Below are 27,744 nucleotides of genomic sequence, written 5' to 3' on the forward strand. Positions count from 1 at the left end.
AGGGCGCGGGCTTAGCCAATCAGATGTGATATTTTTCAGCTCTGGAGATTGGAGCGTGGCGAACAGCAGCTCAGAATCCACTGTCTGCCACCAGATGTCAGCCGGTGCACACTAAAAAAAACCACGCCACATCTTCAAAACTAACTCAACGTGCGTGGGAATGACATTTTCCCCCCAACATAATCAGGTAGATGTGAACACGAGGCAGGGAACTCCCTGTGCTCTGCGAGTCAACAGTCAGCCTGTTATCAGGGACATAGACAGGGGAGAAGAGAAGGAACCCCATAGTAGAGGGGTCAGTAAGCAGGGAGTGGAGATTTAAGGTAAGGAGCAGAAGATTTAGAGGGAATTTGAAGAAACAACTCTCACCCAGAGGGTGGTGGGAATCTGGAACTTGCTGCCTGAAAGGGTAGTGGAGGCAGGGACTCATGCAACATTTAAAAATTCCTGCCATGGGAATCGGAGCGGGCGAAGGGACGGACCATGGAAAGGTCTGTTGACCTTGGATGGGATTTTATGGTTTTGGAACGAGTGAGGCCGGAAAATCCCACCCTCTGTCAGTCAAGCGATTAAAAAGCAGAGGGCAGTGACCCGGTCATGAGCAAGCTCTGACTGGTGCTTGGAAGCTTTGAGCTTCTTCACCAGATGTCCTTAAAGGGACTGCTGGGAACTGCTCCAATTAGAATTGAGAATTGTTGGTATTTTACAGAGTGAGAAAGAGCAAGAGAGCCTCCTCCAAACTCCACAAAACAACTGTGTCCTGTCACCAACTGACCCCCCACACCCCCATCTTAATGTCGCTTTAAGAGAGAGACTGTGTCATAAGTAAATAACCAGAATGTAGATGAGCACTTGAAACGCCACAGCATACAAGCCTATGGACCAAATGCTGGAAAATGGGATTAGGCTAGAGAGGGTGCTTGATGGCTAGCACAGACAATGGGGGCCGAATGGCCTCTTCTGTGCTGTAAAACGTGATGACTCTATGACTCCTCGTGTCACCCAACAAGAATTGTACTTGTTCCAATATCTTAATCAACAAGTTCGGCACATCACTGTTGTTAGGTATTCGGGCTGGAATTTTACCATCCTGCCCGCCACGGGAATCGGAGTGGGCGAAGGGACGGACCATGGAAAGGCCTGTTGACCTCGGGCAGGATTTTATGGTTTTGGACTGAGCGAGGCCGGAAAATCTCACCCTCTGTCAGTCGAGCGATTAAAAAGCAAACAGCAAAAAAGAAAAATACAGTTGGGACGCCAGCAACTAGAAATACATTAAAGACCCGAATCAGCAAGGGTTCCATTAGCTTCACACGGTCAGTGTGACAGAGGGACGATGTTTCAGAATGTTTTATTCAAAGTTTATGAAATTGGGAGGCTTCATCCCAAGCATGAAGACTCGCTCATCCTGAAGCCAAAACTGGAATTTGGGAAGCCCAGGATTCCAGTTTAGTTGGTCCCCCTGATTCGCTATCCCAGTGACATTTCCGTCTGCGTCAGGGGGTTTTCTACGCTCAGCCTGGGGGTAGCACACATTGGGACTGCCCGGGAGCTTGTCCCAGAGGCAGGGGAAGAGCAGGACACTGCAGGCAAGTCCAAGTGACTGTCCTCAACAGTAAAGCTTGAGCATTCACCCTCACAGCTCCCGCAGGGGGGGCTGCTTCCAGAACACTATTGAGTTGAGAATGTAACCTGTAAAATGTCAGGTGAATCAAGGGGAGGCGCACTTTCCAAATTACTCAGCAGATGTGCCATTAACTTCTCATCTGATGACAGCACCTCTGACAGTGCGGCACTCCCTCTGTACTGACCCTCTGACAGTGCGGCACTCCCTCAGTACTGACCCTCTGACAGTGTGGCACTCCTTCAGTACTGACCCTCTGACAGGGCGGCACTCCCTCAGTACTGACCCTCTGACAGTGCAGCACTCCCTCAGGACTGACCCTCTGACAGTGCGGCACTCCCTCAGTACTGACCCTCTGACAGTGCAGCACTCCCTCAGTACTGACCCTCTGACAGTGCGGCACTCCCTCTGTACTGACCCTCTGACAGTGCGGCACTCCCTCAGTACTGACCCTCTGACAGTGTGGCACTCCTTCAGTACTGACCCTCTGACAGTGCAGCACTCCCTCAGTACTGACCCTCTAACAGTGCAGCACTCCCTCAGTACTGACCCTCTGACAGTGCAGCACTCCCTCAGTACTGACCCTCTGACAGTGCGGCACTCCCTCAGTACTGACCCTTTGACAGTGCGGCACTCCCTCAGTACTGACCCTTTGACAGTGCGGCACTCCCTCAGTACTGACCCTCTGACAGTGCGGCACTCCCTCAGTACTGCACTGCAATGGCCTCATGATGTAATATATGAAGGCACAGATGAAGAAATGAACTTTCATTTCTTGGATCAAACGCTTCACAGTCAGTGCTGCAATGCAGGGAAACGTGGCAGCTAATTTGTGCACAGCAAGATCCCACATACAGCAGTAACCAGGTCATTTGTCTTAGTCGGATCTGAAGTTGACCAGGACACTGGGAAGTGCCGTCCTGCCATAGGAACGTTTATATTCACACAAGGGCCTCGGTAAAATGTCTCATCCTAAAGACAGCACCACCAACAGAGCAGCACTCGCTCCGAGCATGACCCAGCAAAAAGGGGCCACAGAATCACCCATTACTCAGGACAAAGCACCTCTCGGGCACCGCCATCACACAACTCTGCCACTGCCACCCTACTGATACCTGTCGCTAAACTCACAGAGAATTGAGTCGAAGTGTTTCCGGAACAGGGAGTGGGCATTGAGCAGTGTAACCCGGGTTGCTTGTTGTTGGAATAGAATTCCTTGTGCCCTGGAAAGGGGCTGGGACTTTCTGGGGTCCCACTAGGGTGGGCGTCACTGGCTACTCAGAATTTTTGCCCATCCTTAATTACCCTTAGGAAGGTGATGGTGCGCCCCCTTCTGGAACGGCTGCAGTCCATGTGGTGTAGGTACACCCACTGTGCTGCTAGGGAAGGATTTCCAGGATTTTGACCCAGCGACAGTGAAGGAACAATACATTTCCAAGTCAGGATGATGTGTGACTTGGCGGGTGCTTTGGTGGGTCAAATTAGGCTAATGAAAACATATATAATCATGAGTTTAAAACACTAGCACAATACTGACATGGAGTGAATCATCTTAGACTAAAGAATGTACTAATAGGAGATTGTTGGTGTCAAAGGCAGTTTGATTAAATAATAAGTATTGCTTATTTAAACATGCATTTTCGATATAGAATGGACATAGCTTATTTCTTAGAATGTATTTTAATAAGAACATAAGAACTAGGAGCAGGAGTAGGCCATCTGGCCCCTCGAGCCTGCTCCGCCATTCAATAAGATCATGGCTGATCTGTTTGTGGACTCAGCTCCACTTACCCGCCCACTCACCATAATCTTTAATTCCTTTACTGAATCATAGAATCATAGAAACCCTACAGTGCAGAAAGAGGCCATTCGGCCCATCAAGTCTGCACTGACCACAATCCCACCCAGGCCCTACCCCCATATCCTTACATATTTACCCGCTGATCCCTCTAATCGACGCATCTCAGGACACCAAGGGCAATTTTAGCATGGCCAATCAACCTACCCCGCCCATCTTTGGACTGTGAGAGGAAACCGGAGCACCCGGAGGAAACCCACGCAGACACGAGGAGAATGTGCAAACTCCACACAGACAGTGACCCAAGCTAGGAATCGAACCCAGGTCCCTGAAGCTGTGAAGCAGCAGTGCTAACCACTGTGCTACCATGCCACCCAAACTGTTCAAAACTTTATCTATCCTTGCCTTAAAAACATTCAATGAGGTAGCCTCGACTGCTTCACTAGGCAGGGAATTCCACAGATTCACAACCCTTTGGGTGAAGAAGTTTCTCCTCAACTCAGTCCTAAATCTGCTCCCCCTTATTTTGAGGCCATTTCCCCTGGTTCTAGTAAAACTTCAGCCAATGGCAAGGTACAGCAAGGTCTGATGGGATGAGACACTCAGAAGGAAACCACATTTTTGTCGAACAATGGACTGTTGAATGTGGACATGTCGGGAACAAAACGGCTTCCAAGGCCAGCTCGATGAATAAGAGCGATACAAAGTCACACTGATAGCACAGGTGCAGCTGAACACTAGCAGTTTCTCAGGGTTTGGCTTATAGTGAATATGAATCTGTGGGAATATTAACTTTAACCTTTGCTGTGTTGCTGGGAAACCAAGGGAGGTAACATCCGAAACTAAGGACAAATAAGATCCCATGAGGTCAGGATGTAAACTTTTTTGGCTGGAGTTGGTGACAGGGATGGTTACTGACTGATTTGTATTAATGTTTACTGCATTATGCCCACCGGAAAGGTGGGAAATAAGACTCTGAGAAATGTATAATTGGCCTTACGGAGGCATCGGAGGTGACGATCACGAGGGGTCACGGGCTCAAGCTAAGAGGGGCGAAGTATAACTCAGATATCAGAGGGACGATTTTAACAGAGGGTGGTGGGGGCCTGGAATGCGCTGCCAAGTAGGGTGGTGAAGGCAGACACGCTGACATTGTTTAAGACTTACCTGGATAGTCACATGAGCAGCCTGGGAATGGAGGGACACAAATGATTGTCTAGTTGGACCAAGGAGCGGCACAGGCTTGGAGGGCCGAAGGGCCTGTTTCCTGTGCTGTACTGTTCTTTGTTCTTTGTTCATTGTACTTTTCGAATGGTATTGGGTTTGCCAGAGCCCCCTAGTGGGGTGTCGAGACATCTAATACGTCACGTCTTTGAATCAGGACACTGAGTTCGTGAGTCGTGTATTTAGTTTAAGTTTTAGCAATATACAGTCTCAAAAAACCCCCATCGACAAGAGGAGAACTTGCAGACAGTGGTGTTCCCATGTATCTGCTGTCCTTGATCTTCTAGATGGTGGTGGTCGCAGGTTTGGATGGTGCTTTGGGGAATAGATGGCCCATTATTCATCTAGATCATCAATGATCTGTATCTTAACTCCGTCTACCTGCCTTGGTTCTGCAATGCTTACCTCACAAGAATCTTGGTTTTGACATTTTCAGTTGACCAGCCCCAATAGGCTTTTGCTTCGCGGAGCGAGAGTTCGAGATTTCCTTCAGTCTTTGTCTGAAGAAATATTTCTTGACATCATCCCTGGACCGTCTAGTACTGATTTGTAGATTAAGCTCCCTGTCCCTGCTGGGTGAAATTGGTTCTGTTCATCTACACTACGAAATCCTTTAATCACCTTAAACACCTCAATTCCTTCATATGCTCATTCCTCCAACAGAAGATAAGCCCAGCCTACACAGCCTACACAGCCTATACAACCTGTCCTCATAATTTAACCCTTTCAGCTCTGTTAGATATCGAGCCTGAGGTTAAGTTCAGGAGTGCAGTGATCACCAATATCTCTGGGAACGAGTTGCCTGGAGTGGACAGTGTCTGGGTCAAGGTTTTGGCCGCTGACCGTTGTGTCACTGCCTCATTGCTGAAAGAATAATTCACAGGATCCGCGCTGGCAAAGTTCAAAACGAAGACAACAGTCTTGCTTTGCCCAGACAGTGGGCAGGACATGAGGGTTGAGTCTGGCTGGGTGGGGGTCTAGACATGGGGGTGTAGGGAGGGGTTATTTGATGTTGGTGGGAGGTCGGGGGGCATCGAGTTGGGAGTGTGTTGTCTTTGGGGGGGGTGGTGTCAAGGGATGGTGTCAGGTTGGGGCTGTGTTTTCAGGTTGGGTCAGCAGGGTTGCATCGGGTCAGGGGGGTGGTATCGGGGGATGGGGGCGGAGGGAGTCAGATCAGGGGGTGGGGCAAGGGGATTCGGATCGGGGGATGGTATCATGGAGGTAAGGTCAGGGAGGTGGTATCAGGAGGGGCGGTGTTGGGTCAGGGGTTGGTGTCGGGACGGGGGGGGGGGGGGGGGGGGGGGGTTGTCAGTCAGGTCGGGGGTGAGGTTGCTGTGCTGGGTCCCTGCGAGGTTGGCTCTGGGTGTTTCGATAGTTACTCTGGAATCTGAAGGGTTTTTTTCGTTCTAACTCTTTCGCAATAACTCTCAGGATAAAACCAGCAAAACCATCTGAAGGTGGCAGTTTAAATTGTTTTGTCGGATGATTCCCAGCCCCGCGCAATTGTCCAGAGGAAGTTAGCACTTCTAGATGATTGTCGGGTAAATCCTTATGTGGGAACTTTCTCAAGGGATTCCCCAGTGCATCACTGGGGTGCCCTCCAAATCCGACACTGGGGAACCCAGAAGGGAGGGCGCAATGTCCAAATGATTATAAAATCGTAATAATATCTCTGCAAATAAAATAAATCAGTCATTACCCTTTAATTTAACACTGGTGGCTCCAAGCTGTGTCAGAACTTTGTTCCAAGGTCTTTCTGAAATTAATTGCCCTTTGGACGTCACCAAAACAATGGAGCTGGAATTAGAAAGATCCCAGGAATGATATTTCAGACAGCAGAAATCAAACTATACTCACACATTTCTATAAGTCAAGGGAATGAATTGAAAGAGCAATCCTTATTGTATATCCTTAAAAACAATGCACAAGTTTTAGCTTTACAATGAATTGATTGGCCAAACCTGATTCACAATAGGGAGTAAAATTCCACAATTTGATACTGGAAGAATTCTTTGGGAATTTGGGACAGTGTCTCTGGAATCGATTGAAAGCAATGGATGGAAAATCCAGATGGAATACTAAACTTTACCATGGATTGCAGGAAAGGTTCTGAACCCTATTTTGGAAAACCTGCCCTAATGTGTTTCATGCAGAGAATAATTAGGTGAAGTGTGTCTGTGATCATTATTATATAAACACTGCCATGTAGTGGGCAGGACTAAAAAAACAGCTGGAAATACTCTGCAGGTCAGCACTGTGGCACAGTGGTTAGCACTGCTGCCTCTCAGCGTCAGGGACCCGGGTTTGATTCCCGGCTTGGGTCACTGTCTGCACATTCTCCCCGTGTCTGCATGGGTTTCCTCCGGTTTCTTCCCACAGTCTGAAAGACGTGCGGGTTAGGTGCTTTGGCCATGCTAAATTCTCCCTCAGTGTAACCCGAACAGGCGCCGGAGTGTGGCGACTAGGGGATTTTCACAGTAACTTCTTTGCAGTGTTAATGTCAGCCTACTCGTGACACTAATGAATAAACAGATGAGGCAACATCCGTGGAGAAAGAAACAGAGTTAACATTTCAGATCTGTGACCTTTTACCAGAACTGGAAGAAGTTGAAAACGTGCTCCATCACCAATCCCTTTGGCCCCGGAGAACTAATGTTTTAATCACTCACCCTATCACAGACCTTCACATGTTCCATGGTAAAGGTTATATCTCAGAGCTAAATACAGTTAATAAAAGAGGAAGCTCAGTTTGTGTGAGTGGGCTGGGATTTCTCGATAAGGGAGTAATGTCTATCTGGGTGATAGTGTAACTTGGACAATATTGACCTCAATGGGAATGTTAGGCTGGAGAGATGTAGAACAGATATCTGACTCAATGTCACCCTTTTTAACGCAATTACCCAAAGTTCACACTTTGACTTTGAAAGGCGAGATGAGGAGAAATGTTTTTACGCCAACAACTCATCCTGACCTGGATTTGCTGTCTAAAAGGGTGGAGAAAGCAGATTCAGGAGTAACTTCCAAAAAGGAATTGGATAAACAATTGAAGTGGCAGATGTGCAGGTGTAAAGGGATTGAGTGAGGGACAGGAGTTAACCGGAATGATGGGCTGAATGGCCTCCTTCTGTGCTGCAAACCTCTACCATCACCAAGGGATGGAGTCACCCTCACTGAGGGCAGGAGTCACCCCCATGAAAGAGGAGGGAGTGAAGGATGCCTACTGCGTACATCACAAGAAGAAAAACTGTATTTGTTGTTTAGAATGTTAAAGCCCGACTTCAGGTGGAGAGCAGTTAATAAAGCCTATAGCATTCTGGACTTTATTAACAGGGGAATAGAGTACAAGAGCAAAAAGGTTATACTGAACTTATACAAGACACTAGTTAGACCGCAACTGGATTGTGTACAGTTCTGGGCCCCACACTAGAGGAAGGATGTGAACGCATTGGAGAGAGTGCAGAAGTAGTTTACAAGAATGGTTCCAGGGATGAGAAACTTCAGCTATGAGGATAGATTGGAGAGGTTGGGACTGTTCTCCTTGGAGGCAGCTAAGAGGAGATTTGATAGAGATGTTCAAAATCATGAGGGGGTTGGGTAGAGTAGATCGGGAGAAACTGCCCCCACTCACAATGAGATCGAGAACGCGAGGGCACAGATTTAAAGTGATCTGCAAAAGAAGTTAATGTGATGTGAGAAAAAACATTCTTACACAGCAAGTGGTTTGGGTCAGAATGCACTGCCTGGAAGTGCGGTGGAGGCAGGTTCAACTCAGGTATTGAAGAGGGCATTAGATGGTTATTTGAACAGGAACGATATGTAGAGGTACGGGGAAAAGGCAGGAGGATGGCACTAAAGTCATGATGTTCATTCGGAGAGCTAGTACAGACACAATGGGCCAAATGGCCTCTCTCTGCTCTGTAACAATCCTGTGGTTTTAACCCAATCCTCCGCGCAAGAATCACTGCATTCCACCTGAAGTTATTTTCCGTTGAGTTCAATGGGGCGTATCATTGGAGCTGGTCAATGGGCAGAGGGCGAGGTGTATAAACTGGGTGTCCAATCCAATCCCACTAGGTGGGATAAGTTAAAATCAGAGATTGGGTCAGGGCTGTGTTAGGTTTTTCCACAGAGCAGACCGGGGCCCAGTTTTCCGTTTGGAGGTGCTGTGCATCCAGGGTGATGGGGCAACCTGCTGACTGAGTGTCATTCCTCATTGTACAACCGCCCCCCCCCAGGGACTGAACCCCAGGAGGGCGGGAATCAGTCCAGTGATGTACTCACTCCTTACAAAGCTGAAGATAAAACCACTCACTTGTTTTTCATGTTGGCCACATAATTCTCTACATGGACTGGAATTCCTCGCAAGATCACATTCCGGAAGCTTCTGTTATCGACTACCTTTCCTGACTTTGCATCTATCACAACGATCTGCATCCCGTCATCAGCGTGGTAATACTTCCTTCCATTCACCTACCGAGCAAAGATATTACATGACCAAATTTCCTCAATTCCAACAGTCCCACCATAGACGGGAAGTCCTGGCCAATGGGTTAAAATATTGAGGGAAATGTGAACTTTCCCCATGAGCCTGGAGAACCTGCCCACGGGTGGCAAGCACTCAGTGAATGGGCTGTTTTCCGAGCTTACACATCTCGTTCCTCTGCAGGCAGCGCAGGTCAGGGGATGCCACATCCAGATGTGTGTGCATGTCTCCAGCCAAGGCAGCAACACAAACAGAGAAAACTGAGCGTAAAGAATCAACTGAAAATTGATGAGACTCACGTATGAATAAGCCAAGTCCTGCCTGATGTGGAAAAACCTGCTTTGATAGGATTCGAGTTTGACTTCCAAGAAATGATCACTGGTGGTCTGTGTAAAGTGAGAAAGAAACAGGATCGGATAAATGTCACTCTTTGTTATGTTGCACAGTAGCTTGGCACCTTGCCCAGGACACTTGGCGTCTGCCAACCATTAAGTTTAGTACTTGCTCAGGGAACCCTCTTGAGTTGTTCACAATAGGATTGCCACACACCCATCTCAAATCAACAGTCTTGTCTTCCCCAGAGCTCTTAACCTTTCACCCCAAAGTGCACACCCCGCCCACTCCAACTCTACCCCATTCCAAGGCCACCCCATTGCCAACCCCAATGCCAAACAGACGGAGGGAGAGATCAAACTGAGGGAATGGGGATCGGTGGCGGGAGAGACAGATTAAGCGAGGGAGAGAGCAAGAAACACGCAGTGAGAGACAAATAGATGAAAAGGAGGAGAACGGGAGATGAGAGAAAGGGGAGAGGAATAGACACAAAGACAGAGATCTGGAAATAAATTCCATATAAATATTCCATGTACAAGTCTCAACCCGGTTCAAAGTTCTGCCCTCACATGCTACCCTATCTCAGAGTGTAGGACAGAGCCGTCACTGTCAGAAAGCAACCCAAAGAGAAAATGCTGGAAAATCTCAGCAGGTCTGGCAGCATCTGTAAGAAGGGAAATGAGCTGACGTTTCGAGTCCAGACGACCCTTTATCAAAGCTCTTTTTTCTCCTTCCCAGATGCTGTCAGAAAGCAAAACTGGGCAGGTCTACAATGGGCAATTGACTCGCCGTTTCCACCCGGTGGAAACTGTTGGAATTGACACCCATATTCAATGTGTCCCTATCCAGCTGTGTTTTCTGTGATTTTCAGGGCAGCGGGTAGACAACACAACCCAGACAGGAATATAGAAACCTCCCACCCCCGCCCCCCCACTCGCAAGACACAGCCCAGTGTGGAGAATATCAAATTACCAGCTGTTCAGTGGGTATTTTCTGCGGCATTGGCACATCAACAGTTGGCATCTCACTGTACTTGGGATATGCTTTCCTTGCACAGTCGCTGACCCGGCTATTCTTTGGAATGGAGGCTTTGATCTTAATTCTCTCACAGCCTGCCGAGGAACAGAAGGAAAACTGCTCTCGGCTTTTGTGGGCTTTTGCTTTGATGAACAGTAGCCTTTGTGGGCAAGAAAGCAATGGGTAACTATGTGAATGGGAGTAACTCCCAAGAATACAAGTTCACACTGAAATGATAAAGACAACATGTTTTCTAACGGAAGAAAGCTGTGCTAATTTCATCCTTAAAATTAAAAGAGGTTTACAGATATGGCTTAACCATTACAGCAAAGATATTAACTATAGAACAAGGTTTTTCAGTTAACTTCATTGCATCTTTCATTTGATGATGAATATATTTGGTTTGACCAGAACTTTTCCTGATTGTAATATAAAGACAGAAAGTATAAGGACAGGACCATTGTCGTGATAGGTACGGCGGACATACCCAGTATCCTCATCCAAGAAATAGTAGCCCCTGCCGGGGTGACCTCGATCCAGGTTGTCCATTTGGAACGTCCGCAGGAAAGACCCGGTCTTGAATGTTCTTTTGGATAAGCGATTGTGAATGTCTGAGATTATGTTAAATGAGCTGCCTTGAGGGTAGCACAGTCCCACTCGAATCCAGTCGTTCCTGGCAAGGACAGCAAATATCAGTGAGGCAATTACAAGCTATTTGACATCTGACATGCTCGTTGATAGCTGTCGAGCACTGGGCGCCTGGATAAACACTGGATAATCTCGTCACAGTTTGTTCGCAGTAAGCAGCCTTAATGCTTCCTGCACTGGGGGCTCCTTGAGTAGGGGAATGAGCTCAAGTCTCCACTCACAATACGATGGAGCAGGTGCACTCACTGCTGTTGCTGTGTATTAGACACCTGTTTACACACCATTCACCCAACAAGTAACATCCAATGACACAGCCAGATATTGCACTGTCCAAAGATGTGCAGGTTAGGGGGATTGGCCATGTTAAATTTCCCCTTAGTGTCCCAGGATGTGTAGGTTAAGAGGATTTACAGCGTAAATACATAGGTTACAGGGATAGGGGCTGGGTAAGATGGTCTGTTGGTGCAGACCCGATGGGCCGAATGGCCTCCTCCTCACTGTAGGGATTCTATGATCTCCAACCAATAAGCTTCATTTTAACATTACATTTTAAGAAATACTTATGAATGCTTGACAATATCGAGCTTAGTTTCAACCAAGTTCGACAGGAGCTTGCCCAGTGCCACTTCTACATGGCAGATCAGGCCAGGAGATCCTCATAGAATCCTAATCATAGAATCCCTATAGTGCAGAAGGAGACTATTCGGCCCATCGAGCCTGCACCAACAATTCTTCCACCTCGGCCCTATCCCTGAAACCCCATGTATTCACCTGCTAATCCCCCTGACATGAAGGGGCAATTTAGCGTGGCCAATCCACCTAACCTGCACATCTTTGGACTGTGGGGGGAAACCGGAGCACAGGAAACCCACGCAGACGCTGGGAGAACGTGCAAACTCCACACAGACAGTGACCCAAGGCCGAAATTGAACCCGGGACCATGGGGCTGTGAGACAGCAGTGCTAACCACTGTGCCACCGTGTTGCCCACTTCTGAGTTAACTGAACTTAGCTTGTTAATATGATGAACAACATGGGCGGCACAGTGGGTTAACGCTGCTGCCTCACAGCACCAGCAACTCGGGTTCAATTCCAGCGTCGGGTGACTGTGCGGAATTTGCACATTCTCCCTGTGTCTGCGCGGGGGTTTCCTCCGGGTGCTCCGGTTTCCTCCCACAGTCCAAAGATGTGCAGGTTAGGTGGATTGACCATGTTAAATTGTCCCTTAGTGTCCTGAGATGTGTAGGTTAGATGGATTAGCCATGGTAAATGTGTGGGGTCACGGGGAGAGGGAAGGGATAGAGCCAGGGTAATGTACTCGGTGGGAGAGTTGGTGCAGAATCGATGGGCCGAATGGCCTCTTCTGCACTGTAGGGATTCTATTCTATGATTAACCGAGCCCTTGAACGATGACTCACTGGTTGAAGTTGATAAGCCAGATGGCAACCTCCTGGGGTGCTGGACCATCCCAGTGCACAGTGTATCCTTTCTGTAACATAACCACAGGCTGGTATTGCTGATAGTGAGAGTGTTTGCCCAGGGCACCCTTTAAATAGAGTGGCTTATCGGGGTACTCATCCTTAATCATCTTCATCTTCAGGCTTGATGGTCGCCTGGCCTGAATGTACACCTTCAAGCAAAAAAAAAACTAAAAGTTAACCCGAGAAATAATACAATGGCTCCTTTAATTCGGGTAAGTTGATGCTTTAGCCAGTCGCCAAGGAAAAGGCAAAGCAAGTCATTTTCCCCCAATCGATCTGCCAGCAGTGACTGTGCACACCAGAGGCTCATGTCAGACACTGAGTCCAACACGTACCCGAGTTTCCAATCTGTGCTGCCAATTACCGAAACCCCCACACAAAACATCATCGCAGCAAATTAGCCCCGAGCCCAAGCCTGATATTAAATTATAAGCATGGCAAAATATTCTTCAACAAGACCAATAGTGCCCAGCACAGTTCCAGCTCCTCGTCTCCGAGGCAGGACTGAGCAACTTCTCACTGCTTCAGCGCTCTTGCCCATTCTAAGCTGAGCTGGAATCTCCGAGTTGTAGAAACCCATCCTCTGTAGCATTCAGCTGAAAGACAACCGTTAAAAAAAAAAAATCTGCCGCCAGAAGGGCAACCTGAAACCAGAATGTTACAAAAAAAGAATTAAAGATCCCCCGGCTGTCGAGGTTATTGTGTGCAGATGCTCCCCTGAACTGACCCACGCGGGGGGCACTGTACCTCGACAGGGTGAACTGCAACCAGCGGGGAACTAGCAAATTACAGCTCACTCAGCAAATCAAATCATTTCATATCAAAAACGGTTTATACACTGAGAATTATAACATTCGACATGACAGTTTGATGTGGTAACCTGAGTGTGAAAGGTAAGCTGGCTAGAATTGTCAACACTGCCAGTAGACAACAGACACAGCTCCTCTTACAATAAGGCAGTTAAGAGGGAAGCTCAGGCCATCGTTGGTGATCACTATCACTCTTTATATCCTCAATTTGAAAGGCTCCCGGTGCTTTAGAGCACCTATTGCCAAAAAAAATCTGTTCAAAAGGCCTTTTGTTCCCAGTGCTATAAGCTTACTGAATTACATCATGGTGTGCAGATGCCGGCTGGAATCGCGAGCTTTCGGAGCGCTGCTCCTTCATCAGGTGAGTGGCTGCACAAGGTAGCCAGAAGGACCATCACCTGATGAAGGAGCAGCGCTCCCAAAGCCCGAGATTCCAAATAAACCTGTTGGACTTTAACCTGGTGTTGTGAGACTTCTTACTGTAAATAACATCATGTAACAGGTTAATCAAGGACCCCACGCGCCCCGGACATACTCTCTTCCACCTTCTTCTATCGGGAAAAAGATACAAAAGTCTGAGGTTCAGTACCAACCGACTCAAAAACAGCTTCTTCCCTGCTGCCGTCAGACTTTTGAATGAACCTACCTTGCATTAAGTTGATCTTTCTCGACACCCTAGCTATGACTGTAACACTACATTCTGCACCCTCTCCTTTCCTTCTCTATGAACGGTATGCTTTGTCTGTATAGCGCATGTATACTAATGCATACTAATACATGTGACAATAATAAATCAAATCAAAAATATAAACGTAACTTGCTGCTTTTATTTATTCAACTGCAGCAAGTGTTGTAATGGCAGAGTGCAGTGTGTTATGTTTGTACGGGATGGCTGTATGTTATATATGTCTGAATGTAGGTATCTCTGAAACATTCACTGCTTTTAACTAACGACGTTATGATTAGATGTTACACTGGAGGGGAAATCAAAGACAAATCTCCAGTTCCGTACGGACAATAAAGCTCGATGGTGGAAAACAGACCATTGGTTCACTGAAAGTCCAGGATCAGGCTTTGGGTCAGTGATTTGAGCACAAAATCTCCACCGACCCTCCTGTTGGGTAAGATGGCAATGCTGAACCGTCAGAGATGCCAATCCCTGGATGAGGTGCTTCAGCTGCAGGCTCTGCCTGCCCTCTCACGCGGAACTAAAACTTCACCCCCATGGCGTCCCGGCCAAAGTTTACCTCACAACCAACACGACTAAAATGAGGTGATCTCAGTGAGACATTGCTGCGTACAAATTGGTTTCTTGTGTGCATACAAAGCAAGTAAACTCGGAGAGAACTTCCTTGACCAAAGTGTTTTGGTGTGTCCTGAGGACATGAACGCTGATGATCCTTCTGGCCACTTTGTGCAGCCACACTTTTAGCCTCTCTGTCTCCCTCTCTCATCCTGTCGAATGCCTATTGACTTCAGGAAGCGCAGTGGAGAACATGCCCGTGTCTACATCAATGGGGACGAAGTAGAAATGGTCAAGAGTTTCAAGTTTTTAGGTGTCCAGATCACCAACAACCTGTCCTGGTCCCCCCATGCCGACACTATAGTTAAGAAAGCCCACCAACGTCTCTACTTTCTCAGGAGACTAAGGAAATTTGGCATGACCCCTATGACTCTCATCAACTTTTACAGATGCACCATAGAAAGCATTTTTTTCTGGTTGTATCACAGCTTGGTATGGCTCCTGCTCTGCCCAAGACCACAAAAAACTACAAAGGGTTATGAACAAAGCCTAATCCATCAGGCAAACCAGCCTCCCATCCATTAACTCTGTCTACACTTCCCGCTGCCTCGGAAAAGCAGCCAGCATAATCAAGGACCCCACGCACCCCGGACATACTCTCTTCCATCTTCTTCCGTCAGGGAAAAGATACAAAAGTCTGAGGTCATGTACCAACCGACTCAAGAACAGCTTTTTCCCTGCTGCTGTCAGACTTTTTAATGGACCTACCTTGCATTAAGTTGGTCTTTCTCTACATCCTAGCTATGACTGTAACATTACATTCTGCACTCTCTCCTTTCCTTCTCTATGAACGGTATGCTTTGTCTGTATAGCACGCAAGAAACAATACTTTTCACCGTATACTACATGTGACAATAATAAATCAAATCAAATGGACTGCTCCTTAACCTCACTCTCTTTATCCATATTTCTAGTCACCAATCGTCACACCTCATTTTGTGGTTTGATGTAAATGTTTATCTGGTTATATTCCTGAGAGGTGGCCTGAGCTTAAAGCTGACATGTAGGGGTTGGGAGGCTCGGGTTGAGACCACAGTGAGATCTGCTGGGATCCTATTGAATGGTGAAGCAGGCCCGTGGGGCTAAATGTCCTACTCCTGCTCCTAAGTCCCATGTTTCTACATTCCTAAAACTGCAAGCTCCTCCCAACAAAGTTAAAACAGTGAAAAAGAAACACAACAGTTTGGGGTAAACCTCTGTTGTGCCAACTCTGCTAAATGTCATGTGTTGGGAGTGCAAGAGTTCCTGATATGTGCTCCCAGAATGCACCAGGACCTGGCACAGTCAAATTCTCACGCACTGAGGTAAAACTGGGATATCCGCAATGTTCTCCGGTCTCCCATTGGAACTTTAGTCTCTCCACTAAATATCTGGCAGCAGATGGGAAGAACTCGAGGGAATTCCTACCCTCGCACTTTGACCCCATGAAGCCAGGTGCAAAAAGATTGAAAGGTCATGCTTCGTGCTTCCTTCCCAAATACTTCTCCCGGTGGAGGGCTACAGCCCATTGTTGAATTTGCTCTTAATTCTTGTACTCATGGAATGGTTATAGCACAAAAAGAGGCCATTCAGCCCATTGTATTCATGCTTGCTTTCTGCAAGAGCAACTCAGGTAGTTCTCAGGTAGTCCTTTTCCCCCAGTCACCTGGTAAATCTTTTCCCTTCAGGTAATTATCCAATTCCCTTTGAAAGCCACGATTGAATCTGTCACCATCACAATCTCAGGCAGTGCATTCCAGCTCCTAACAACACCCTTTCCCCATGACGCCTTTGGCTTTTTTGCTGTTCACTTTTAAATAGATGTTCCCTAATTCTTGAGTCTTCTGCCAATGAGGACACTTTCTCCCTCTCTACTCCATCCAGATCCTCATGACTGGGAATTCTTCTATCAAATCCCTCAACCTTCTCTTCTCCAAGGAGAATAATCTCAGCTGCTCCAGCCTGTCTATAAAGTTCCTCACCCCTGGAAACATTCCCGTGAATCTTTTCCGCACTCTTTCTAACGCCTTCACATTCTTCGGAAAACATGGTGCCCGGAACCGGACACAATACTCCAGTTGAGGGCTGAACCAATTCACCCTTCTTCAACTCTTCAACTTATCTTTAGCAGGGGTTAACTCAGTCAGGAATCTTTTGGCCACTTTGTGCAGCCAGATTATAAATTTCCTCAGATATTTTTAAGAAGGAATGCATGATTTTGATTGAGATAACAGAAAAAAATCTTCACAAACATGATGACGGGGCTGCTGCACCATAGCAACCAGTGGAACTCTTGTCCTCCCATTCCTCCAAGTGGAGATTTACTGATTGGCAAAGCTATGGAAAGTGCAGAAGGCAGAGAGAGTTCATCGAGTGAACATTGAATGCTGGGTGATGGTGTTAAATTCCTTGGCTGTTTATCCCGATCCAAATACAGGGTTACACGCTAAGCCTAAGAGGAAATAACAGAGAGTTTAAATATGTTCTGCATCGGTAAGTGTAAGGTGGAGATTGAGAAAGAAAAGATTGCATTCTATTGCCACTCCAAGATGGTCACCTAGGAGAGATAGTGTCAGAATAAAAACAGCTCACACAGCTCCACAGAGGAACCATTCGATCTCAACAATGTTAATGGAGTTGGAGGCTGAAATTGTCTAAATCAAGCAGCCTGTCCCCATATTGCATTCCGAGTGCCAGATCCTCCAATCACATTCCGAGTGCCAGATCCTCCAATCACATTCCGAGTGCCAGATCCTCCAATCACGTTCCGAGTGCCAGATCCTCCAATCACATTCCAAATGCCAGATCCTCCAATCACATTCCGAATGTCAGATCCTCCAATCACATTCCAAATGCCAGATCCTCCAATCACATTCCGAATGTCAGATCCTCCAAACACATTCCGGATGCCAGATCCTCCAATCACGTTCCGATTGCCAGATCCTCAAGCAGGGAGGATTTTTGTCTTTCTTCATTCCTCTCAGGTGAGTATCGCCGGCAGTGTTGGCTTTCAATGCTCACAGCTAACTGCCCAGAGCTGCTGGGTGGGCATCTTGAATGGTCAGTAGTTGCTGGTTCAGCCACTCCAGAGAGCGGCCAAGAATCAACTGCACTGGTGCGAGGCTGAGTCACGGTGGGGCCAGATTGGGTTCCGTCCAAAGATTTCCTTCCCTAAAGGAGGGCAGTGAACCAGCTGGGTGTTTACAACAATCTAATGGCACACAAAGGCTGGGGGGAATCTGGAATTCTTTTCCCTAAAAGGCTGCCTCGGTTAAGGATCAACTGAAAACTTCAAAACTGAAAGTGATAAATGCTCGTCAGGTTAAATGTATTCCAGGCTGGGGAATTGCAGTGGATAAATGGAGCTAAGGTACAGATCAGACATGACCTACTTGAAAGACAGAGCAGGATTGAGGGGTTGAATGGCCTCCCTATACACAGTAGCACAGTGGTTAGCACTGCTGCCTCACAGCACCAGGGACCTGGTTCAATTCCCAGCTTGGATCACTGTCCGTGCAGAGTCTGCACATTCTCCCCATGTCTGTGTGGGTTTCCTCCGGGTGCTCTGGTTTCCTCCCACAGTCCTAAAGATGTGCTGGTTAGGTGCATTCGCCATGCTAAGTTCTCCCTCAGTGTACCCGAACAGGCGGCGGAATGTGGCGACTGGGGAATTTTCACAGTAACTTCACTACAGTGTTAATGTAAGCCTACTTGTAAAAGTAAAGTTTATTTGTTGGTCACAAGTAAGGCTAACATTAACACTGCAATTAAGTTACTGTGAAATTCCCCTAGTCGCCACACTTTGGTGCCTGTTCGGGTCAATGCATCTGACACTAATAAATAAACTTTAAAATTTTATACCATGATATGTTAGAAGAGATATATATCTATTTATTCCTTTGTCTAAGTAATTTATAAATACAGGAAGATATTAAGGCCCATGGGAGGTACATTGTGTCACATCCTCAATTTGAATAGATTGAAATCAATGTTGGGGGTGAAGGATATAGTATTTATTTTGCAGTTGCCTGAATTTTAGTTCTTTGGAACTTATAAGATTCTCCCTCGTATTTCCAATGATAGATCTGTTATACACACTTGAACTACACCTGCTTTCTCTCTCCACAGATACACTTGGATTCCAACAACAACAAACATCAGAGTCGAAGCAATTATCCTCCAAATGGCACTGAGACAGCGAGCAGATCGACCCCAGCTCCCAGTTAATGAAGCAGTACTGTGCAAGGAGGCACTCAGCACCTCTATCAGTCGAGAGGGGACTGGAGCGAATGATGAAAATGAATGTAAGTGCCCTGCACCTGCGACCCAGTCAGAAAAACAGGTAGAAGATAGAGCTCTCAGGTTGTCAATCTACCATCTCTGTTGGAGGGGAGGCATCTGTAACTCTTCCTATAGAGAGCACAAATCACCCCTTGAAAGGAACTGAAAAATGTACTTTGATAAAGCCTGCCCCATTCCATGAACCAGAATGATTGAGGAAGGAAAGATTTATTGAATGTCGGGGAGAGCTGTCCCAATCATAGAAGGCATCGATGTTTATGTCTACTCTGATATCACAAAGTTATGTAACTGTCTCTTTGGAGACAGGGAGTATCTGTAGATATTGTTACTTTAGAATGTTTATTGCCAAGAAAAATCTGTTCAAGAGGTCTTTTGTTCCCAATGCCAAAAGCTTATTAAATTACATAATGTAACTTGCTGTTTTTGTTGATTTTATTTACTCAACTGCAGTAAGTGGTGTAATGGCAGAGTGTAACGTTGGTGTGGTATGGCTGTATGTCATATATGTCTGAATGTAGGATTACATGAAATATTCCCTTTTTAACTAATGATTGTACAATTATATGTTATACTGGAGGTTAAATCAGAGATTCCACTTCTGCCTGGACAGGAAAGTTCGATTCTATTCTACTCCTTGCATGGTATCGTGGGCCTTTTTTCCCTCTTTATTCTTCCATGGGTAATGCTGGCTAAATCAACATTTGTTGCCCATCCCTAATTGCCCTTGTATTGAGTGGGTCTGGAGTCACATGTAGGCCAGACCAGGTAAGGATGGCAGATTTCCTTCCCTAAAGGACATTAGTGAACCAGGTGGGTTTTTACGACAATTGGTGATAGCGGTCACCATTACTGAGACTAGCTTTCAATTCCAGATTAAATATTGGATTTATTAATTATTTCAATTCAATTTCCAATTACCACGGTGGAATTTTGACCCAAAAAGCTTGGTCATCTGGATTACCAGTCCTGTGGCATGACCACTACTCCACCATCTCCCCCCCCTTCAACCCTCCCAAGGTCTCCAACAACTTACAATTACTCTGCCCATTGATTTTGTGAAAGTCCTGGGAAATGTGGCCATTCTTACTTGTGCGTAGTGACCACTGCAGATAGCCGATCTCCAGTCTGGAACGTCGATACAATCCGAATGCCGCAGCAGCCAGTTATCGTGTTTAACAATGTAGGCTCCGGGAAATTCTGACACCGAGCCATCCACATCGTGTAGGATTGTCGTTTTGTCACCATCCAGATCCAGGTGATGGAACCAGAGACCTGGCTCTCCAAAGAAGACCCGCGATGTGATCTGAAAGGAAAAGAGTCAGAAACATTAAATCAGAAACCCCGGAGTTTGCAGCACCCTAAAATAAGAAAGATTTGCATTTATATAGCGCCAGGAAGCCCAGAGGGTAGTCATTACAATGCAGGAAAGCTGGTGGCCAATCAGATCCAACAAACAGCAATGACCAGATATTCTAGTCTTGAAGATGTTGGTTAAGGGATAACTATTGGCTAGAAGTACAGGGAGAACTACCAAGATCTTTGAAGTACTGCCTGGGAAATTTATATCCACATGGGAGGGCAGAGAATGGGGTAGAAATTTGCCTCAGGTAATGACGCGAAGCAGGGGTATTGGATCAGCTACCTGTTTTATGCAGCACTTGATATTCCGTTATGCTGCAGATAATAGAATCAGATATCAGGCACTGGGTGTTACAGGCAGCTTATCATGTAAGTAATGTAAGGATATCTGGAACAGTAAGGGCCAATGTGGGGCTGGGAAAGAGCAAAGAGATACCTGACCCGAGACTAGAGTCAGTAATGGACTTGTCAGAGACTTGTGTAGAAGCAAGCACTGTGGTTAGCACTGCTACTTCACAGCGGCAGGGACCCAGGCTCATATCCCAGCTTGGATCATTGTCTGTGCGGAGTCTGCACATTCTCCCTGTGTCTGTGTGGGTTTCCTCCGGGTGCTCCGGTTTTCTCCCAAAGTCCGAAAGACGTGCTGGTTAGATACATTGACCATGCTAAATTCTCCTTCAGTCTACCCGAACAGGCGCCGGAGTGTGGCGACTTGGGGATTTTCACAGTAACTTCATTGCAGTGTTAATGTAAGCCTACTCATGACACTAATAAATAAACTAAACTAAACTAAACAATGGCAGCATGGAGTTGGCCCACCGATGACAAAATTCCTACCCCGGGGACTCAGTTTAATATCTCATCTGAAAGACAGCATCTCTGACAGTTCAGCACTCGCTCAGAAGTGCACTGGAGCATCAGCTTAGATGTTTGTGCTCAGGTCTCAGGTTTTCCTGAACACATGGCCTTCAGGGTGCTACCAACTGAGCTACAGCTGGAACAAGGGAATGCACACTGATGTGAAAGTCCATTTTGACACATCTGACCATCCCAGAATCTCAGAAAGGTCCATAGGTCCATTCGGGCGGGGGGTTGGGGGGAGAGATGGCTAAATCGAGTTAAGGGCTTGCACAAGCTGATCTGACAGACTGAAATCTTAAATCGCCACCGGCAATGACAATGGCTTCAAACCGGTCGAGTCCTCTTTAAATATGCAGATTCAGTTCTGATGACATGCATAGAGTCATACAGTGCAGAAAAGGCCCTTCAGCCCATCGAGTCTGCACCAACAATAACTACCATTAAATGCACGATAATCCCATTTTCCTGCACTTGTCCCATATCCTTGAATGTTATGATGTTTCAAGCCCTCATCCAAATATTTTTTAAAGGTAGTAAGGCTTCCGGCCTCCAATACCTTCCAGAGCAGTACATTCCAGATTCCCACCACCCTCAGTGTTGTTTTTCTCAAGTCCCCTCTGAATCTCCTGCCCCTCACCCTAAAATTATGCCTCCTCGTGATTGACCCCTCAACCAAGGGGAACAGCTGCTTCCTCTTCACTCTGTCCATACCCCTCATAATCTCAGACACCTCAATCATGTCCCCCCTCAGCCTTCTCTGCTCTAAAGAAAACAATCCAAGCCCTATCAGTCTCTCCTTATAGCTCAACTGCTGTGATCTACTAGTTTCACCCAAGTTTGATTGGGAAGCAGTGGGAGCTTCCTTGCTAGGCCACCCCGCCAGAAAAAGGAGCCAGACTTCGCAGTGGTAATGCTTTTTTAATTTAGATTTCCTATGCGCAAGGCTCCTCTTGTCTTCTCCAGCAGGGACCATCCTTGTTCTGGGCTTCCCCAAACCTCTACCCCTTCCACAGCACTTACCATTTGCCTGAAAACATCTCCCCTGGCCACCATCTGCCTGATCTTGGCAGGGGGTAGCCAATTCCTAGCTATTTTTGGTTGGCGAATTGACAATTAAAATTGGCCATGGCTCCCTGCCTCAGTTCTCCCGACAGGATTAGAAACCTGTTCCTGCCTGGATTAGAATCAAAACCATTTCTGAAAAACCCACCCCTCACCAAAAACAAAATCAAACAAGTGGAGACAAACCCCCTGAATGCCAATGCCAGAAATCATCAGTCTTTTTGTTAACAATCATCATAACCAGTGTTACCAGTTAATGAGCTTCTTAAACAATATCTGACTGGAAGCACACTAGCTCCAGATATCTAAAGCACCAACTGTCCTGAAATGGGGTTTAAGTTTATTTATTAGTGTCATAAGTAGGCTTACATTAACACTGCAATTAAGTTACTGTTAAAATACCCTAGTCGCCACACTCCGACGTCAGTTCGGGTACACTGAGGGAGAATTTAGCACGGCCAATGCACCTAACCAGCATGTCTTTCGGACTGTGGGAGGAAACCGGAGCACCCGGAGGAAACCCTCGCAGACACGGGGAGAATGTGCAAACTCCACACAGACAGTGACCCGAGCCAGGAATTGAACCTGGTTCCTGGTGTGTGAGGCAGCAGTGCTAACCACTGTGCCACTGAATGGGGGTGTCCATCATCTGGTCAGTAGGTCTTAATTAGATCTTAATTCCGATTCTCTTGCCTCATCTAGTGATGCACTAAGGCAGACTTTCATCTGGTTTCATAGCGAGCAATTTCTAGAACAGGTCATTAGTCTGTCACCAGAGGCTTATAGCTTCAGGGTCGCCACTCCACATCAAGGGTGGCTGACCACGAGTCTCTCCTGCTCTTACCGCCAGCCATTGGTGCGTTCGGAAGGACTTACAGGTTGACACTCAACCTGTTTAATCACATTATAAACGCATCTTCCTAGGCCATCAAGTCCTGGGATGGGACTCAAACTTAGAGCTTCTGCTCAGAGGCAGGGACGCTCCTCACTGCGCCACAAGACCTCCTATCAGGTCTTAAAAGAGAATAAATCTTGCATGTTGCGCATTGGTTTTTCACTTCCCCAATTACCAGTGAGTATTTTACCCCCTGTTATTACACATTGACTTCTTGGATATTTTGCAATTTGAAACATTTCTGTAAATGCACAAATTCTGTGTTCATTCAATTAACGATAAATAAAAGCGCTACAATCTGAGAACCTACTGGGACATCCTGGAAAGTGATGCTTGTCACATTGTTGTTTGGACAAGTTTGCCAAGAGTTATTGAATCGGAACCCAATGGCACTGGTGTGACGGCCATCCAGGGCAACAAATTTACGGAAAGTGCAGTTCTCCACGTTTATCGGACCATCGTAGATTTGCACTCCTCGGATAGGGAATGTCCTGAGAACAGAGAAAGGAAATATGGCATTCAACTTTAATTTGGGTTCCAATGGTGAGCCATTGATCCCCTGCTCACAGGGTCAATGGGTCAGTGAATCAAAACACAAAATTATATTAAAGCAAAATACCGCAGATGCTGGAAATCGGAAATAAAAACAGAAAATGCTGGAAAAACCCAACAGGTCTGGCAGCATTTGTGGAGAGAGATTAGGGTTAATATTTCAGATCTAAATGATTCTTCTATAGAGCTCTGTACAAGGATCATTTAGATTCAAAACATTACAAGATTATAACCCTTTCTGTCCAGCATATGGATCAATTCACTCAGTACAAGACCAGTGAACTTACTCCATAGCTTCTCAACTACATAGCAAAGCTTACAAATTGTATCAGAATGTTCAATGTCCAAAACAAAAACTTTCCAAAGCTTTGGTTTGCTGGGATTGAACCCTGTTAAAGTGAAGCCTGGTTATGGCACGGTTTCACCAGAATGATACCAGGGTTTCGGGGGTTAAATTTAGGAGGTTGGGTTGCATTCCTTTGAGTTTAGACGATGGAAAGTGATCCGACTGATAAGTTTGGAATGATGGAGATTCGCTGCAGGGAAACAGGGAAACAATTTCCTGATGTCGATAGTGGGGAAAATTCTAGAATCCATTATCAAAGATTTAATAGCAGAAAACTTGGAAAACAGTGGTAGAATTAGACAGAGTCAACATGGATTTACGAAAGGGAAATGATACTTGACAAATGTATTGTAATTCTTCGAGTACTGGGGTGGCACGGTGGTTAGCACTGCTGCTTCACAGTGCCAGGGACCTGGATTGAATTCCAGCCTTGGGTGACTGCCTCCCCGTTCTCCCCGTGTCTGCGTGGGTTTCCTCCGGGTGCTCCGGTTTCCTCCCACATTCCAAAGATGTGCAGGTTAGGTAGATTGCCCAGGCTAAATTGCCCCTTGGTGACTCAAGATATATGGGTTAGGGGGATTAGCAGGGTAAATATTCAAGGTTACGGGGTAAGCCTGGGTATGAGTCGGTGCAGACTTGATGGGCCAAATGGCCTCCTTCAGCACTGTAGGGATTCTATGAACTCTATAAACTTCTATGTAACTAGTAGAGTTGATGAGAGGAAGCCAGTAGATGTGGTTTATTTAACGGCTTTCGATAAAGTCCCACGTAAGAGACTAGCGTGCAAAATTAAAGCACATGGTATTGGGGGTAGTGTGTTGAGATGGATAGAAAACTGGAAACAAAGAGTAGGAATAAGCAGGTCTTTTTCCAAGTATGTGCAGGGACAGGTGATATTTTGAGTCACAGCACAGTGAAGGGAGATTTGCCCCGTATCAGTCACCCCTGAATGGCAAATCCACAAGGAGACTAGAATTTGGCTGAGAACAGAGGTCAGGAAGTTATTTTGGTTCTAAGGATGGATTTATTGAGTTACATACACTGCTTTCGGAAGAGCTCGCCCACTGTGATCCAGGCCACCAGGTCCCCAAACCAGGTTGTCCGCCATCTCAGTTCCACGGTTTTCACTCTCTCCAACAAACAGCGAGTTCTTTACCTGCTGTTTGGCCCCATCATCATCTGGGAAGGTTCCACCACTAGAAACACAAACAGCAAATGTCAGCTTGGTTTCTTAAGTCAAAAGGTTGTAGGCACAAAGACTTCAATAGTTTGACTAACACATGGACAAGGAGGGTACGTTGCCATCTTTTGGATGGAGCATTAAATTAAAGTTGTCAATATTTTACTACTTGCTTTGTTGCGTTTTAATGCTCATTACATTGGTAAACAAATGATGGCATTTGTGCACCTATAAGACCAACAGGAACTGGAGTAGGCCATTTGGCCCCTCAAGCCTGCTCCACCATTCAATGGAATGTGGCTGATCTGACATTCCTCACATCCACTTTCCTGCCCTTTCCCTGTAACCCTTGATTCCCTTACTGATCAAAAATCTATCTATCTCAGCCTTAAGTATACACAAGGACTCTGTCCCCACAGATCTCTGTGGCAAGGAGTTCCAAAGACTCGCAACCCTCTGAGAGAAGAAATTCCTCCTCATCTCAGTCTTAAATTGCTGCCCCTTTATTCTAAGACTATGCCCTCTGGTCTTAGACTCTCCCATAAGTGGAAACATCCTCTCAGCATTTACCCTGTCAAGCCCCTCAAGAATCCTATATGTTTCAATGAGACCACCTCTCATTCCAATGAGTAGAGTCCCAACCTGTTTAACCTTTCCTCATGAAACAATCCCTCCATACCGGGATCATCCTAGTGAACATTCTCTGAACTGCTTCCAATGGAATAATATCTTTCCTTAAATAAGGAGCCCAAAACTGCTCTCAGTGCTCCAGATGTGGTCTCACTAGTACCTTGTACAGTTGCAGCAAGACTTCCCTACTCTTGTACTCCACCTCCTTAAAATAAGAGCCAATGTTTCATTAACCTTCTGGATTACCTGTTGTACCTCTGTGTTATCTTTCTGTGTTTCGTGCACAAGTACCCCCAAGTCCCTTTGTGTTGCAGCTTTCTGCAGTTTTTCTCCATTTAAATAATATTCTGTTCTTTCTTCCACAATGAACAGCTTCACATTTTCCCCCATATTATACTCCATTTTCCAACTTTTTTGCCCACTTACTTAACCTATCAATAAATATGTTTGTATCCGTCTCACAACTTGCTTTTCCCCCTAGTTTTGAGTCGTCTGCAAATTTGGCTCCAATACATGGAATTAGCCGGGACACTGGGAGGTTGGAGTGGTGTTGACTGTGAACTAAGACAACAAACTCTTTCTAACATTGAAAACAGCTGTGTCTTAGTTTTATCTTCACCAACTGGCATGGATCTGATTAACTAAAGGTCTTGGCTAACTATTCAGATGGAACATAAAAAGGGGCAGCACGGTGGCACAATGGTTAGCACTGCTGCCTCACAGAGCCAGGGATCCGGGTTCGATTCCTGGCTTGGGTCACTGTCTGCGTGGAGTTTGCACATTTTCCCTGTGCCTGCATGGGTTTCCTCCGGGTGCTCCGGTTTCCTCCCACAGTCTGAAAGACGTGCTGGTTAGGTTCATTGACCCGAACAGGTGCCGGAGTGTGGCGACTAGGGGAATTTCACAGTAACTTCATTGCAGTGTTAATGTAAGCCTTACTTGTGACTAATAAATAAACTTTAACTCCCAGGACCCTATTTGACAAAAGATAGAGACATGCCCTGGAAAACTGACCAACATCAACGAAAACAAATTAACCGGCCAATCTTACCTCGCTATTTGTGGGATCCTGCTGTGCGGAATTTGGCTGCACAACAAACCTGAAAAGCAATTGGTTCCTGAGGATATGACAGGGTGCTCGGTAGAGGTAAGCTTGACCTTATTAATTCAGGTCAAGGTTCAGGAGATCTGACCCTTGTCGTTGCCTTTGACAGAATGGATTAAAGCTATGCCAATGTGTATCCCTTAAAATATTTTCGGACCAATCCTGTTGCTTGTTTTCCAGTGGGATCCCCAAGTCTTTGTCCTGGCTCCTAATTGGTTACTTCATGTCACTGACCTTCCTTCACTCTTTGTTTTAATGTTATCCATTCTTTTAGAGATGATTCCATTCTACATTCATCAGACACCCTGCTGGTGCATTGTCCCCTCTCTTCCAGTGTTATATCCCAATTACTGCATCTTTGATCTCCTCTATTCTCTTCACTCTTTATCGTTTCAATTTTTAATAGCCATGCTTATTGTCTCAAGTCCAGCCAATAATTTTGACCTCTCACCTTGGACCGTTCCATCCCTAGTCCTCCGTCTTGACCTCACTATCTCCTCAGTTAGCCGTCCCACATCTTTTCCCACTGCTAAAACTGCTTTCATGAACATTGAACAATTTTGTGTTAACATTAACAGCCCCCATAAAGCCCAAGACTGCTCGAGATTCTTCTCCCAGGGAGTCATTTCTAAAACTCTCTCACTCCTTGGAGGGTTCAAAGTAACATTTGTTACCTCAGCGGAATTCTTTCTCTCTCTCTCCTCTAGTCTACAATAACTTTGCCTTCGTTGTTTGCCTCGATTCAATTGATATT

The 27,744-nt window shown here is 46.2% G+C and overlaps 1 protein-coding gene across 3 annotated transcripts in view; it reads right to left on the reverse strand.

Moving 5' to 3' along the window:
- cemip (cell migration inducing hyaluronidase 1) overlaps positions 1–27,744 on the reverse strand; it is a 257,616-nt gene that overhangs the window by 4,224 nt on the left and 225,648 nt on the right. For all 3 annotated transcript variants that reach the window (XM_078241559.1, XM_078241557.1, XM_078241558.1), the window contains exons 20-28: positions 25,116–25,271; positions 23,488–23,668; positions 20,088–20,303; positions 12,545–12,756; positions 10,967–11,152; positions 10,435–10,639; positions 9,429–9,515; positions 8,959–9,116; positions 6,346–6,443 (exon numbers count right to left, since the gene is read on the reverse strand). In XM_078241559.1, coding sequence (XP_078097685.1) covers positions 6,346–6,443; positions 8,959–9,116; positions 9,429–9,515; positions 10,435–10,639; positions 10,967–11,152; positions 12,545–12,756; positions 20,088–20,303; positions 23,488–23,668; positions 25,116–25,271 — 1,499 coding nt within the window. The remainder of the gene's footprint in view (positions 1–6,345; positions 6,444–8,958; positions 9,117–9,428; positions 9,516–10,434; positions 10,640–10,966; positions 11,153–12,544; positions 12,757–20,087; positions 20,304–23,487; positions 23,669–25,115; positions 25,272–27,744) is intronic.

This window comes from Mustelus asterias, chromosome 24 (assembly GCF_964213995.1).
Source record: "Mustelus asterias chromosome 24, sMusAst1.hap1.1, whole genome shotgun sequence".
Taxonomy (NCBI): Eukaryota; Metazoa; Chordata; class Chondrichthyes; order Carcharhiniformes; family Triakidae; genus Mustelus; species Mustelus asterias.